This window comes from Salvelinus namaycush, chromosome 10, assembly GCF_016432855.1.
Source record: "Salvelinus namaycush isolate Seneca chromosome 10, SaNama_1.0, whole genome shotgun sequence".
Classification (NCBI taxonomy): Eukaryota; Metazoa; Chordata; class Actinopteri; order Salmoniformes; family Salmonidae; genus Salvelinus; species Salvelinus namaycush.
Genome location: NC_052316.1, coordinates 44944307 through 44959637, shown reverse-complemented (window position 1 = coordinate 44959637; position 15331 = coordinate 44944307). Strand labels below are relative to the sequence as shown.

Genomic DNA, 15331 nt, shown 5'->3' with positions numbered 1-15331 from the left:
TACAGAACACACCATACTGCACCACTACAGAACACACCATACTGCACCACTACAGACCACACCATACCACTACAGAACACACCATACTGCACCACTACAGACCACACCGTACCGCACCACTACAGAACACACCATACCGCACCACTACAGAACACACCATACTGCACCACTACAGAACACACCATACTGCACCACTACAGAACACACCATACTGCACCACTACAGAACACACCATACTGCACCACTACAGAACACACCATACGGCACCACTACAGAACACACCATACGGCACCACTACAGAACACACCATACTGCACCACTACAGAACAACTAGAACACACCATACTGCACCACTACAGAACACACCATACTGCACCACTACAGAACACACCATACTGCACCACTACAGAACACACCATACTGCACCACTACAGAACACACCATACTGCACCACTACAGAACACACCATACTGCACCACTACAGAACACACCATACTGCACCACTACAGAACACACCATACTGCACCACTACAGAACACACCATACTGCACCACTACAGAACACACCATACTGCACCACTACAGACAACACCATACTGCACCACTACAGAACACACCATACTGCACCACTACAGAACACACCATACTGCACCACTACAGAACACACCATACTGCACCACTACAGAACACACCATACTGCACCACTACAGAACACACCATACTGCACCACTACAGAACACACCATACTGCACCACTACAGACAACACCATACTGCACCACTATAGAACACACCATACTGCACCACTACAGAACACACCATACTGCACCACTACAGAACACACCATACTGCACCACTACAGAACACACCATACTGCACCACTACAGAACACACCATACTGCACCACTACAGAGCACACCATACTGCACCACTACAGAGCACACCATACTGCACCACAACAGAGCACACCATACTGCACCACAACAGAGCACACCATACTGCACCACTACAGAACACACCATACTGCACCACTACAGAACACACCATACTGCACCACTACAGAACACACCATACTGCACCACTACAGAACACACCATACTGCACCACTACAGAACACACCATACTGCACCACTACAGAACACACCATACTGCACCACTACAGAACACACCATACTGCACCACTACAGAGCACACCATACTGCACCACTACAGAGCACACCATACTGCACCACTACAGAGCACACCATACTGCACCACTACAGAGCACACCATACTGCACCACTACAGAGCACACCATACTGCACCACTACAGAGCACACCATACTGCACCACTACAGAGCACACCATACTGCACCACTACAGAGCACACCATACTGCACCACTACAGAACACACCATACTGCACCACTACAGAACACACCATACTGCACCACTACAGAACACACCATACTGCACCACTACAGAACACACCATACTGCACCACTACAGACCACACCATACTGCACCACTACAGACCACACCATACTGCACCACTACAGACCACACCATACTGCACCACTACAGAACACATCATACTGCACCACTACAGAACACACCATACTGCACCACAACAGAACACACCATACTGCACCACTACAGACCACACCATACTGCACCACTACAGACCACACCATACTGCACCACTACAGAATACACCATACTGCACCACTACAGAGCACACCATACTGCACCACTACAGAGCACACCATACTGCACCACTACAGAACACACCATACCGCACCACTACAGAACAACTAGAACACACCATACTGCACCACTACAGAACACACCATACTGCACCACTACAGAACACACCATACTGCACCACTACAGAACACACCATACTGCACCACTACAGAACACACCATACTGCACCACTACAGAACACACCATACTGCACCACTACAGAACACACCATACTGCACCACTACAGAACACACCATACTGCACCACTACAGAACACACCATACTGCACCACTACAGAACACACCATACCACTACAGACCACACCATACTGCACCACTACAGAGCACACCATATTGCACCACTACAGAACAAATGGTCTAGTTTACACACCGCGACAGCACGTATTGTCACGGGCAGTGTTATTGTTTATTATCTAGTACATTTTACTCGTTAGATTTAACAAAAGTAATCTCACGCTGTGAATTCAGCATGGAATTCCACAATATGATATTTCAGTGCTTTAACCTATTATGTCTAGGATTTATCTGACATAGTTTGCATTCACACCGCGGTCAGTTAATGCGCCGGTTATTAGAATTTTTGATGTCGGGCGTTTGAAGTCGGCCTTGTTGTGACTTGATTACCGTTATTTAATGGCTTTTAATATAGATATATTTATTTTTCGTAAAGCTGCCTGAATGTTTATGGACAATATTTCTTTGATGCGTTAGATTTATCGAGATAGAATTTCATACTTCAAAACAACACTGTAGGCTACGTCGTCTAATTTAACAAGATCTAAATGGATATTCTCAGGAAACTGATTGAGATCAAATTATTGTCATGCAGATGCTGCGTGGACGTTTCAAAGGTAAAACCTTGAAGAATAGACTTATCATTTACGATTGAGAGTGATAAATGTGAAGGAAGGGTGAGCACAAACATGGTGGTACAAGTAACAGGAGCGGGAGGGAGCGGTTAACTAGGCAGTTACAGGAAGTATTACGCTAGCAGGAGATATTTTTTTAATTGTTTATTTTTTTTCTTTGAATCCAAAGCTGGAAGTGGGCTTAAAATGGGTACATGTGCTTAATAGGTACGCTTGCCCTAACTAATATTAGAAAACACAAACTCGTTATGTTATTCTGTGACTTGTAAAAGTAATATATTAATGTAACATGTTACTTTTGATGTGTTACCTCCAACTAGGCTTAGGCCATATATACAATATATACCGGGGTATTTGGTAAAAGACACATTTTTCAAATCAAATTTTATTAGTCACATGCATGGAATACAACAGGTGTAGGTAGACCTTACAGTGAAATGCATAGTCTGGGTAGACATTTGACTAGATGTTCAGGAGTCTTATGCCTTGGGGGTAGAAGCTGTTTAGAAGCCTCTTGGACTAGACTTGGCACTCCGGTACCGGTGGCCGTGCAGTAGCAGAGAGAACAATCTATGGTGGTTGGAGTCTTTGACAATTTTTAGGGCCTTCCTCTGACACCGCCTGGTATAGAGGTCCTGGATGGCAGGATGCTTGGCCCCAGTGATGTACTGGACCGTTCGCACTACCCTCTGTAGTGCCTTGCGGTCGGAGGCCGAGCAGTTGCCATACCAGGCAGTGATGCAACCAGTCAGGATGCTCTCGATGGTGCAGTTGTAGAACTTTTTGAGGATCTGAGGACCCATGCCAAATCTTTTCAGTCTCCTGAGGGGGAATAGGCATTGTAGTGCCCTCTCACGACTGTCTTGGTGTGCTTGGACCATGTTAGTTTGTTTGTGATGTGGACACCAAGGAACTTGAAGCTCTCAACCTGCTCCACTGCAGCCCCATCGATTTAGAATGGGAGCGTGCTCAGTCCTCTTTTTCCTGTAGTCCACAATCATCTCCTTTGTCTTGATCACGTTGAGGGAGAGGTTGTTGTCCTGGCACCACACGGCCAGGTCTCTGACCTCCTTCCTATAGGCTGTCTCGTTGTTGTCGGTGATCAGGCTGTTGTGTCATCGCCAAATGTAATGATGGTGTTGGAGTCGTGCCTGGCCGTGCATTTGGTTAAAGCCACAGGATGTGGTTTTAATACCGTTAACTATTTATTTGAAGTTCATCAATACATTTGAATATTTGTAGTTAAGTAAATACCTGCGGTCAACTTGTGCAATACATTAGTATTTCACCTGTCACATTATTTTACATGATCAAGCATACCGTACTTCCCCAGAACAGTTGAGCCAGTCACGTGTTGATTTGTAAGTAGCACAGCGGGAAACGGCGGGAGCTGGTGAGTCCCATAGTGTTCTATATCTAGAAGCGAGTCTTTTGTTGTGCGGCTCATATGAGGTGATGATGTTCCACTTGTATGTAATTCACTGCTAAATGTTTGCCATCTTATAACATCTTTCTGCTGTGTTTGAGAAGTCAGAGCTCTTGGTGAGTTATCTGTACAGCTGCCATTTCTTTCATGTGCTTCCTAGTAGTTTCTTCCCCCCTCCTCTTCTGTTCTTCTCCCCTCTGCTCCGTCATATGCTGCTCTTCCTTCACATTTCACTATTACAGAATTCGCTAATGTTGTTATCATTCTGGTAATAGATGGCCAATGCGTTATTTTTTTGTTGGTGTTATGTCAGGATGAGAGAAGGAAGATCTGGATACGGCCCAAGCCTACCCTTAACACTGGTCACGAGAGAACTGGTTGAAAAAGTGACCTGGACTTGACTTATACAGTTTCACTTTTACGATGATTTAACCATAGTTTAGTATAGAGGTATGCTTTCCCTGACATATTGTATCACTAGAGTTGAAGGGATACTGTGAGATTCTGGCGTTGTTCTACATCGCCCAGAGTCAGATGAACTTGTGGATACCATTTTTATGTCTCTACGTGCAGGTGTGAAGGAAGTTGGCAGTAGTTTCGCGACCCAATGCTTACTAGCATTAGCGCGATGACTAGAAGTCTACAGGTACGCCATTGCTACATTTTTAACCAGACTTTCTGTTTGAAGACATGGGTAACCTGAAGGTGTGCAGGCAATGTTATTGTTGTGGTGGTGGTGGGGGACAGACTGGGCCAGACCTGAGCCTCAAGTAATGTTGTGGTAATGGTGGGGGACAGACTGGGCCAGACCTGAGCCTCAAGTAATGTTGTGGTGGTGGGGGACAGACTGGGCCAGACCTGAGCCTCATGTAATGTTGTGGTGGTGGGGGACAGACTGGGCCAGACCTGAGCCTCAAGTAATGTTGTGGTAATGGTGGGGGACAGACTGGGCCAGACCTGAGCCTCAAGTAATGTTGTGGTAATAGGGGACAGACTGGGCCAGACCTGAGCCTCAAGTAATGTTGTGGTAATAGGGGACAGACTGGGCCAGACCTGAGCCTCAAGTAATGTTGTTATGGTAGTGGGGGGCAGTGCAGTTCAATCTACTGCAGTCCTGGCTACCAGACAGCACTCACCTTACTGCTGCTAGTTAATGCAGTTTTTAGGTTCTCTGCTATTTGCCTCTCCTCCATGTTGTCAGTATCAGGGCTGGGCAATATATCAAATTCATTTGATTAATTGAAATGTATGTTTTAGTGCGATTTTCCATGTATGTTTTAGTGCGATCTGTATCACAAAGTTTTTATCTACATTTTTTATTAGTGTTTATGTCCGTTTGTCTTTTTGGTCTCTTCTCCTTTGCTCCTGCTGTGACTGTGCACCTTCCCATTTATACAAACACACCACACCCCTCCCCCCCACCACACGCCATGCCCCTCCCCCCCACCATACGCCACGCCCCACACGCCATGCCCCTCCCTCCCTCCCACACGCCATGCCCCCCCCACGCCACACTCCACACCACACGCCATGCCCCTCCCCCCCACGCCACACTCCACGCCATGCCCCTCCCTCCCACACGCCATGCCCCTCCCCCCCACGCCACACTCCACACCACACGCCATGCCCCTCCCCCCCACGCCACACTCCACGCCACACGCCATGCCCCTCCCTCCCACACGCCATGCCCCCCCACGCCACACTCCACACCACACGCCATGCCCCTCCCCTCGCCATGCCACACACCACGCCGCCTCCCCCTGCTACTCACAACAACAAAGATGAGATATCACTTCCTCCTATCTGACAAGCGGTTTCAACTCGTTATTTGAGGTTGGGTCAGAATGGTTCATATGGAAACCAAACACACATTAGGACATTATTTTACTGTAATAGATAAGAAGTTCACTTTTCAACCCTTTTTATGTCTCAACTTCTCAAATTGTGCACAGAGCAAACACTACTAAAAATGGGAGTGTTCATGAATATTCATTCTGGAAAATTGGATGCTCAGTGTCGTGGAATATTCTAATCAAGTGAGACACCATTGTAATTTCTTCAAAACAATCATCTTTTATTTAATATAAATTTAGATTTAGTTATTGCAATAATGAAACTGTCCACTCTACACTCTTGAGTGTGTTGCCGAGAGTGAAACCTTACAGACAATGCAGAGTTCTTATATAGTAGATGAAAAAATGCTTCTTCATGGCTGGTTCCACCCCTCCCATGTAGATTGGGGGGCATCATAAGTCACCTCGGGTTCATCTTGTAGTTATTTGCACCTGGTGTTGTTTTAACCCCCAACCCCCCGCCTAGTTTCCCAGATGCAAGAATGATTAAAAACAATAAGAATTTTTGTTCTACTCCTCCAGGCTATCTCTATCTCGGGTCACACCCACCACGTCTAGTCTATGGAATGCAGTCTTTTATGTTTTATCACCAAGTCAACTGTCAGCTCAAGCCCAGAGGCCCAACTCAGTCCCATAGCCACTGATGAGAGAGTACTCATCAAAGCTCTTCGATGCATTAACAGTATTAGTGGGACTATCATTTGTTTTTCAACAGGACAATGACCCAAAACACACCTCCAGGCTGTGTAAGGGCTATTTGACCAAGGAGGGTGATGCCGACGTCAATCACCCGACATCAACCCAATTGAGATGGTTTGGGATGAGTTGGACCGCAGAGTGAAGGAAAAGCAGCCAACAACTGCTCAGCATATGTGGGAGCAACTTCAAGACTGTTGGAAAAGAATTCCAGGTGAAGCTGGTTGAGAGAATGCCAAGAGTTTGCAGTGCTGTCATCAAGGCAAAGGGTGTCAACTTTGAAGAATCTAAAATATATTTTGATTTGTTTAAAACTTCTTAAGGCTAGGGGGCACTATTTTCACGTCCGGATGAAAAGTGTGCCCAAAGTAAACTGCCTGCTACTCGGGCCCAGAAGCTAGGATATGCATATAATTGGTAGATTTGGATAGAAAACACTCTAAAGTTTCTAAAACTGTTAAAATTATGTCTGTGAGTATAACAAAACTTATTTGGCAGGCGAAACTCCGAAGACAAACTATCCAGGGGGGGGGGAAAACAATGGGTTTTCTATGGGAATCTAGAATTCTAAGGCAGTTGTTTGCAGTTCCTATCGCTTTCACTAGATGTCAACAGTCTTTAGAAATTGGTTGATGTTTTTCCTTTGAGAAATGAAGTAGCCCTGTTCAGAACGAGGGTCGAGTGTAGTGTACTGTTTGATAGAGGCGCGTGACCTGAAAAGCATGCTCCACTTTGTTTTCCTCCGGTATTGAACGCAGTTTATCCCGTCTTAAATTTTATCGATTATTTACGTTAAAAAATACCTAAAGTTGTATTAGGAAAGTTGTTTGAAATGTTTGGATCAAGTTTACAGGTAACTAATTAGATAATGTGTAGTCATGTTGCGGGAGTTAGAACAGGTGTATTTTCTGAATCATACGCGCCAAATAAATGAACATTTTGGATATTTTACGACAGAATTTATCGAACAAAGGGACCATTTGTGATGTTTAATGGACATATCGGAGTGCCAACAGAAGAAGATCTTCAAAGATAAGGCATGAATTATATGTTATTTCTGACTTTTGTGTCACGCCTGGCGGGTTGAAATATGATTTTCATGTGTTTGTTTGATGGGGTGCTGTCCTCAGATAATAGCATGGTTTGCTTTCACCGTAAAGCCTTTTTGAAATCTGACACTGTGGCTGGATTAACAAGAAGTTCATCTTTTAACCCATGTATAACACTTGTATGATTTATGAATTATTATTATGAGTATTTCTGTTTTTGAATTTGGCGTGCTGCTATTTCACTGGGTGTTGTCAAACGGGATTGGCGCGCGAAGGGATCACTAAGAAGTTAACGCTTTTGGTTACTACATGATTCCATGTGTTATTTCATACTTTTGATGTCTTCACTATTATTCTACAATGTTTTCAATCCAGCATCGTTTTGTGTATCAGTTCGTAAACCATGTGCCATGGAATCAGTACATGGAAAATCTCTTCCCAACTATTTTTGCAATCCAAGTTAGTAATTTATTAGTGAATGTGCGTTAATATGCATGGTTCTGATTTAAATTAGTAACAGAAAGGGTATTTTCATAGCCAGACTGTAAAGCCAGAGATTATTGGCTAAAGCGGGGTTAACCTCCTAGAGTCGATTTGGTACGTCAATATTATGTAACGTACAACAACAAAAATCGAATCAAATTTTATTTGTCACATACACATGGTTAGCAGATGTTAATGTGAGTGTAGTTAAATGCTTGTGCTTCTAGTTCTGACCATGCAGTAATATCTAACAAGTAAACTAACAATTTCACATCAACTACCTTATACACACAAGTGTAAAGGAATGAATAAGATTATGTACATAAAAATGTACATAAATCCAGATTTAAAATCCGTCAGTTTAAGCTAGAGATATCTGGAGTAAAGTGGAATGTTTATCCTCTCAGACACTCTCGTAAAGAGAACCTAAAGTAAAGGAGCTATAAGTTGTGTAACTAACAGAGATCTGAAAGTCCTGCTGCCGTGTCTATATATGTGGTAGTTGGAACGGTGAGCCAAGTTGTTTTGACCATCTCTGTTTATGAGCTGGTTGTGTCCGAGCCTGGCCGAGGCTGCACTGCGGTGGGTTATTTTTACCGTGGCTGGGGACGGGGACCAGGGACAGGAGCTACTGTAGCAGGAGCTCTGACTGTGAACTAGGTCGTTGTTAGAAAGGGATCATCCCACCAGGCAGGTGCTATAGGCTACTGGGAGTCAAGCCAGCCCAGTTCAGCAAGAAGCAGGAATGCGGTCGTCCTTTATGTGCTGATGGCCGGCCGTGCAGAGGCCCCCATGTATTGTGACAGTTGGACCCAGCCAGCTCCCTTCTCTCCCCTGCTCTCCCCTGCTCACCGAACACGCAGAACGACACAGAGCTTTGCTACAGCAGCCTGTCCAATCCCCATCACTTTGTTCTGCCTGTTTCCATTTCGTCTGAGGTGTTTGTCTCCACGGCAGGCCACTGTTCGACACCGGTGGACCGGAGGACTCCCAGCAGTGCTGCTGGTCCGGAGATATGCTCTGCACTTTGGGAAGGCTGTCTAGAACTTTAGCTGAGATCCATTGGTGGCTTCCGTATGTTTCAGTTTCTAGCTAGTGTTTGATGAAAGAGCAGAGCTGTATTTGTCCAATAGGAGTGAAATGACAAGCTGAATGGCTAAGGGAAACACACTGACCTATTTGATCCAGATGTTAGTTTTATCTACAGTCCAATCAGATACGAGACTGAACTCCGACAGCTTTACACTTAGGATTGTACAAATGTTTTCCTCCTGTATTGAGTTTGAATTCTTACCATCATCCCTCTCTCACTCTCCTCCCATCCTGCCCCCCCCCCCCCCCTCCCTCCACAGTGTGTCCCTCCACCTGTAAACATCGGGCCTGTACCCAACATGGTCACTGCTGCCACGACCAGTGCCTGGGAGGCTGCTCGGAGGCAGGCAACGCCAGCCGCTGTGTGGCATGCCAGAACCTCCAGCACCAGGACACCTGTGTGGACCGCTGTCCCCAGGGATACTACACCTTCAAGGGCTGGCGCTGCGTCTCTCTCTCCTTCTGTCAGGACCTCCACAACCAGTGCAAGAACGGGAAGGGCAACGACTGCCACGAGTACGTCATCCACAACGGAGCCTGCATTCCAGAATGCCCCTCAGGATATACCACCATCAACTCTACTAGGTAAGTCTCGGATATATAACATGACAGCCATATACCACCATCAACTCTACTCCGTAAGTCTCCGATATATAACATGACAGCCATATCAACTCTACTCCGTAAGTCTCGGATATATAACATGACAGCCATATACCACCATCAACTCTACTCCGTAAGTCTCCGATATATAACATGACAGCCATATCAACTCTACTCCGTAAGTCTCCGATATATAACATGACAGCCATATGCCACCATCAACACTACTCTGTAAGTCTCCAATATATAACATGACAGCCATATCAAATCTACTAAGTAAGTCTTAGGTATACAGTTCCTTCAGAAAGTATTCATAACCCTATGACTTATTCAAATTTGATTCAAAATTGATTAAATATTTATTTTTCACCCATCTATACACAATACTCCATAATGACCAAGTGAAAACATGTTTTTTGAATTTATTTCAAATGTATTGAAAATGAAATACAGAAATAACTAAATTACATAAGTATTCACACCCCTGAGTCAATACTTTGCAGAAACACCTTTGCCAGCGATTACATCTGTGAGTCTTTCTGGGTAAGTCTCTAAAGAGCTTTCCACACCTGAATTGTACAACATTTGCCCATTATTCTTTTCTAAATTCTTCAAGCTCTGTCAAATTAGTGGTTGATCATTGCTAGACAACCATTTTCAGGTCTTGCCATAGATTTTCAAGTAGATTTAAGTCAAAACTGTAACTTGGCCACTCAGGAAAATTTACAGTCTTCTTGGTAAGTAACTCCGGTGTAGATTTGGCCTTGTGTTTTAGGTTATTGTCCTGCTGGAAGGTGAATTAATCTCCAAGTGTCTGGTAGAAAGCGGACTGAACCAGGTTTTCCTCTAGGACTTTGCCTGTGCTTAGCTCCATTCCTGGATACTAAGATGGCTCCGATAGACATGGCCTCCTTGTTTGAGGATCCTAAGCAACTTTGCTGTATTAAGTTTTTAATGTTATTTCTCATGTTATTAGCTCAGAACTTTCTTTGCATTATTACATACAACCAGAAAGAGCTTTTAGATATCAGAGAGGCGGTAACTTACCAGCATTTTGACCAGGAATACGACTTTCCTGAATTGGATCCTTTGTTCGTACCTTCCACTGCGATTTGAACTTATCCCAGAGGCTGCTCCAAGACATCACCGCCAGAGAAGAGGTATTCGGAGTGGACTTTGTCCGACTAAGGAGGCGTGCACACCATCCACCGCTTCCGAGTATATTACTGGCTAATGTTCAGACCCTGAATAATAAAGTAGATGAGCTCAGGGCGAGGATCTCCTTTCAGAGAGACATCAGGGACTGTAACATACCCTGTTTCACGGAATCATGTCTCACTCCGGATATACTGTCTCCATCTATACAGCCAGCTGGGTTTTCAATACATTGTGTGGATCGGAATAAAGAATTCTCCGGGAAGAAGAAAGGTGAAGGTGTATGTTTCATTATTAACTACTCATGGTGTGATTGTGGCAACGTACAGAAACTCAATTCCTTTTGTTCACCCAACCTAGACTACCTCACAATCAAATGCCGACCGCATTACCTCCCTAGAGAATTTTCTTCTGTTATTGTCACGGCTGTGTATATTCCCCCTCAAGCCGATACCACAATGGCTCTCAAGGAACTACACTGGACTTGTGCAAACTGGAAACTGCATATCCTGAGGCCACATTTATTATAGCCTGGAGACTTTAATACAGCAAATCTCTACCGAAGTTCTATCAACACATCGCCTGCGGTACTCACGATTCAAAACTCTCAACCATTGTTAGTCTCCCTTCCGGGATGGCTACAAGGCCCTCCCCCAACCCCTCTTCCTATAGGCAAAAACTCAAATAGGAAGTACCCGTGCTAAGGTCTATTCAACGCTGGTCTGACCATTCGGGGAATCCATGCTTCAAGACTGTTTTGATCACGTGGACTGGGACATATTCCGGGTTGCTTCTGAGAATAACATTGACCTATACACTGACACAGGGACTGAGTTAATCAGAAAGTGTATAGGGGATGTTGTTCCCACTGTGACGACTTAAAACCTATCCAAACCAAAAACCGTGAACAGATGGTAGCATACACGCAAAACTGAAACCACCTAATTTAACCACGGCAAGGGGACTGAGAATATGATTGAATACAAACAGTCCAGGTATGCCCTCCTTATGCCAATCAAACAGTCAAAGCATCAGTACAGAGACAAAGTGGAGTCACAATTCAACGGCTTAGACACGAGACGTATGTGTCAGGGACTCCAGATAATTACGTAAAGTGAAAACCAGCCACGTCGCGGACACAATGTCTTGCTCCCTGACAAGCTAAACACCTTTGCCTGCTTTGAGGATAACACGGGGCCGACGACACAAGCCGCTCCCAAGGACTGCAAGCTCTTGTTCTCCATGGCCGACGTGAGTAAGACATTTAAGCGTGTTAACCCACGCAAGGCTGCCGGCCCAGACGGCATCCCTAGCCGCATCCTCAGAGCATGCACAGATCAGCTGGCTGGAGTGTTAACAGACATATTAAATCTCTCTCTATCCTAGTCTATTGTCCCCACTTGCTTCAAAATGTCCACCATTGTTCCTAAGGTAACTGAACTAAATGACTATCGCCTTATAGCACTCACTCCTTTCATCATGAAGTGCTGTGAGCGGCTAGTTAAGGATCATATCACGTCCACCTCACCCAAGACCCACTGAAATTTTCATACCACCCCAATAGATTCACGGATGATGCAATCGCCATTGCACTGCACACTGCCCTATCCCATCTGGACGAGAGAAATACCTATGTAAGAATGCTGTTCATTGACTATAGCTCAGCCTTCAACACCATAGTACCCTCCAAACTCATCAATTAGCTCTGGGTCTGAACTCCGCCCTGTGCAAATGGGTCTTGGACTTCCTGACGAGCCACCCCCAGGTGGTGAAGGTAGGAAACCACACCTCCACTACGCTGATCCTCAACACAGGGGTCCCACAAGGGTGCGTGCTCAGTCCCCTCCTGTACTCCCTATTTACAAATGACTGCACGGCCATGCACCCCTCCAACTCAATCATGAAGTTTGCAGACGACACAACAGTGGTAGGCCTGATTACCAACAGCGACGAGACAGCCTAAAGGCAGGAGGTGAGGGCCCTGGCGGAGTGGTGCCAGACATTAACCTCTCCCTCAACGTCAACAAAAAGGAGCTGATCGTGGACTTCAGGAGACAACAGAGGGAGCACGCCCCTATCCACATCAACGGGGCCCCAGTGTAGAAAGTGAAAAGCTTGATGTTCCTCAACATACACATCACTGACAATCTGAAATGGTCCACCCACACAGACAGTGTGGTGAAGGAGCAACAGTGCCTCTTCAATCTCAGGAGGCTGAAGAAATTCGGCTTGGCCCCTAAGACCCTCACAAACTTCTACAGACGCACCATTGAGAGCATCCTGTCGGGCTGTATCACCGCCATGTACGGCACTGTCCGCAACCGCATGGTTTTCCAGAGGGTGGTGCGGTCAGCCCTACGCATCCCCGGGAGTACACTGCCTGAAAGACCTGGCTGACCTCACAGCCAGATTCTGTCTCGTAGTGCAGTACGTTCTCATTCTGTCTCGTAGTGCAGTACGTTCTCAGAGATTCAGTCTCGTAGTGCAGTACGTTCTCAGAGATTCAGTCTCATAGTGCAGTACTTCTCAGAGAGATTCAGTCTCGTAGTGCAGTACGTTCTCAGAGATTCAGTCTCATAGTGCAGTACTTCTCAGAGAGATTCAGTCTCGTAGTGCAGTACGTTCTCAGAGATTCAGTCTCATAGTGCAGTACTTCTCAGAGAGATTCAGTCTCGTAGTGCAGTACGTTCTCAGAGATTCAGTCTCATAGTGCAGTACTTCTCAGAGAGATTCAGTCTCGTAGTGCAGTACGTTCTCAGAGAGATTCAGTCTCGTAGTGCAGTACGTTCTCAGAGATTCAGTCTCGTAGTGCAGTACGTTCTCAGAGATTCAGTCTCATAGTGCAGTACGTTCTCAGAGAGATTCAGTCTCGTAGTGCAGTACGTTCTCAGAGAGATTCAGTCTCGTAGTGCAGTACGTTCTCAGAGATTCAGTCTCGTAGTGCAGTACGTTCTCAGAGATTCAGTCTCGTAGTGCAGTACGTTCTCAGAGATTGTCTCATGCCATCCAGTATGATGAGAAGGAAGTTGCAAGATAATTCTTTCCATTCTGCAGCCGTTACGACATCAGGGACTGTTGAAGTCCTCCGCTGCTGGGCCGAGTGAGGGGAGTGTCCGTAACCAGACACACAAATCACCCTCACAGACACACAGACATGGCTGTGACCGTGGCGCTGAGCCTCAAGGGGCTTGCTGTGACTGGACTGGGCAGAGGCTGTGACCGGAGTGGGGACTGGGGCAGAGAGTGCTGGGATGGCGAGACACTTGCTACATGCTACCTTTTCTTGAGCTAGGCTTGAAGTCAGCCATCAGGAGATATGAGGGGCGGCAAGTAGCCTAGCGGTTAAGAGCGTTCGGGCCAGTAACCGAAAGGTTGCTAGTTTGAATCCCAAAGCTGACTTGGTGAAAAATCTGTCGATGTACACTTGAGCAAGGCAATTAACCCTAATTTCTCCTGTAAGTAATTGGAAAGGAGCGTCTGCTAAATGACTAAAATGTAATGTAAATGACAGAGGAATTCCTGTGCAATCCTATCTCTCCCTCTCTCTTCACCAACCGCCAGCACAGCTGTTAGGCCGCTCTGCTTTCTAGACATTTCCGTGGCGTTCGTTCCGCCTTTCCACCTTAATATCCATGACTACAAGCACGAAATAAGAATTTGCTCATCATTCCTTGAAACACTGAAGGCACTGCAGCGGTCCCAAGTCAGTCTGCAACGTGCATTGGTTTTCAGGGCTGCAGCCCAAAACAAACTCTCTTTTTAAAACCTGCATCCTAAATGATTTCCCCATGAGGCTCAGGACAGGCAGGCCCCAGGAAGTGGTGTTTTTCCTATCGGACTTAAGGTCACCGTGAGATGGATCAGAGAGTGTTTTCTTCAATACAACTACTTTCACATTTTTTTCTTTCTATACTGCAGAGCATTAAGATAAAGTAAATTTATATATTTATGATTTTCCATGTGAGGAAGGTAGAAAAAAACATTTTTTTCTTTCCCTGATCATTATAGAGTTTTTCCACTGGGCCAAATTTAAAGTCATTGGAAAATCAAGCCTATTTTGTCAGATTGTTGTAAAGTATTAGAACCTTTTGATAAAATGTAACCTCTAATTTAGCATCGTTTAGTTCAATATGAAAGGAACTAGGTGACATGACTGATCCAGTGTACTGTGACCCCAGGCCAAGCTCTGATTCTCAACCACTGTTGAGTGGCATCTGAACTTTTGGGTGTTTGGGGAGGCGTGGAACGGAAGGGGAAAAGGGGGTTAACACACGCTGGCTAGCACATACAGGAGGGGGATTAGCACACGCTGGCTAGCACATACAGGAGGGGGATTAGCACACGCTGGCTAGCACACGATTGCA

General features: G+C 45.5%; 1 protein-coding gene across 3 annotated transcripts in view; it reads left to right on the top strand.

Moving 5' to 3' along the window:
* Positions 1 to 15331, top strand: part of insrb (insulin receptor b) — a 191678-nt gene that overhangs the window by 130567 nt on the left and 45780 nt on the right. For all 3 annotated transcript variants that reach the window (XM_039002959.1, XM_039002961.1, XM_039002962.1), the window contains exon 3: positions 9470 to 9794. In XM_039002959.1, coding sequence (XP_038858887.1) covers positions 9470 to 9794 — 325 coding nt within the window. The remainder of the gene's footprint in view (positions 1 to 9469; positions 9795 to 15331) is intronic.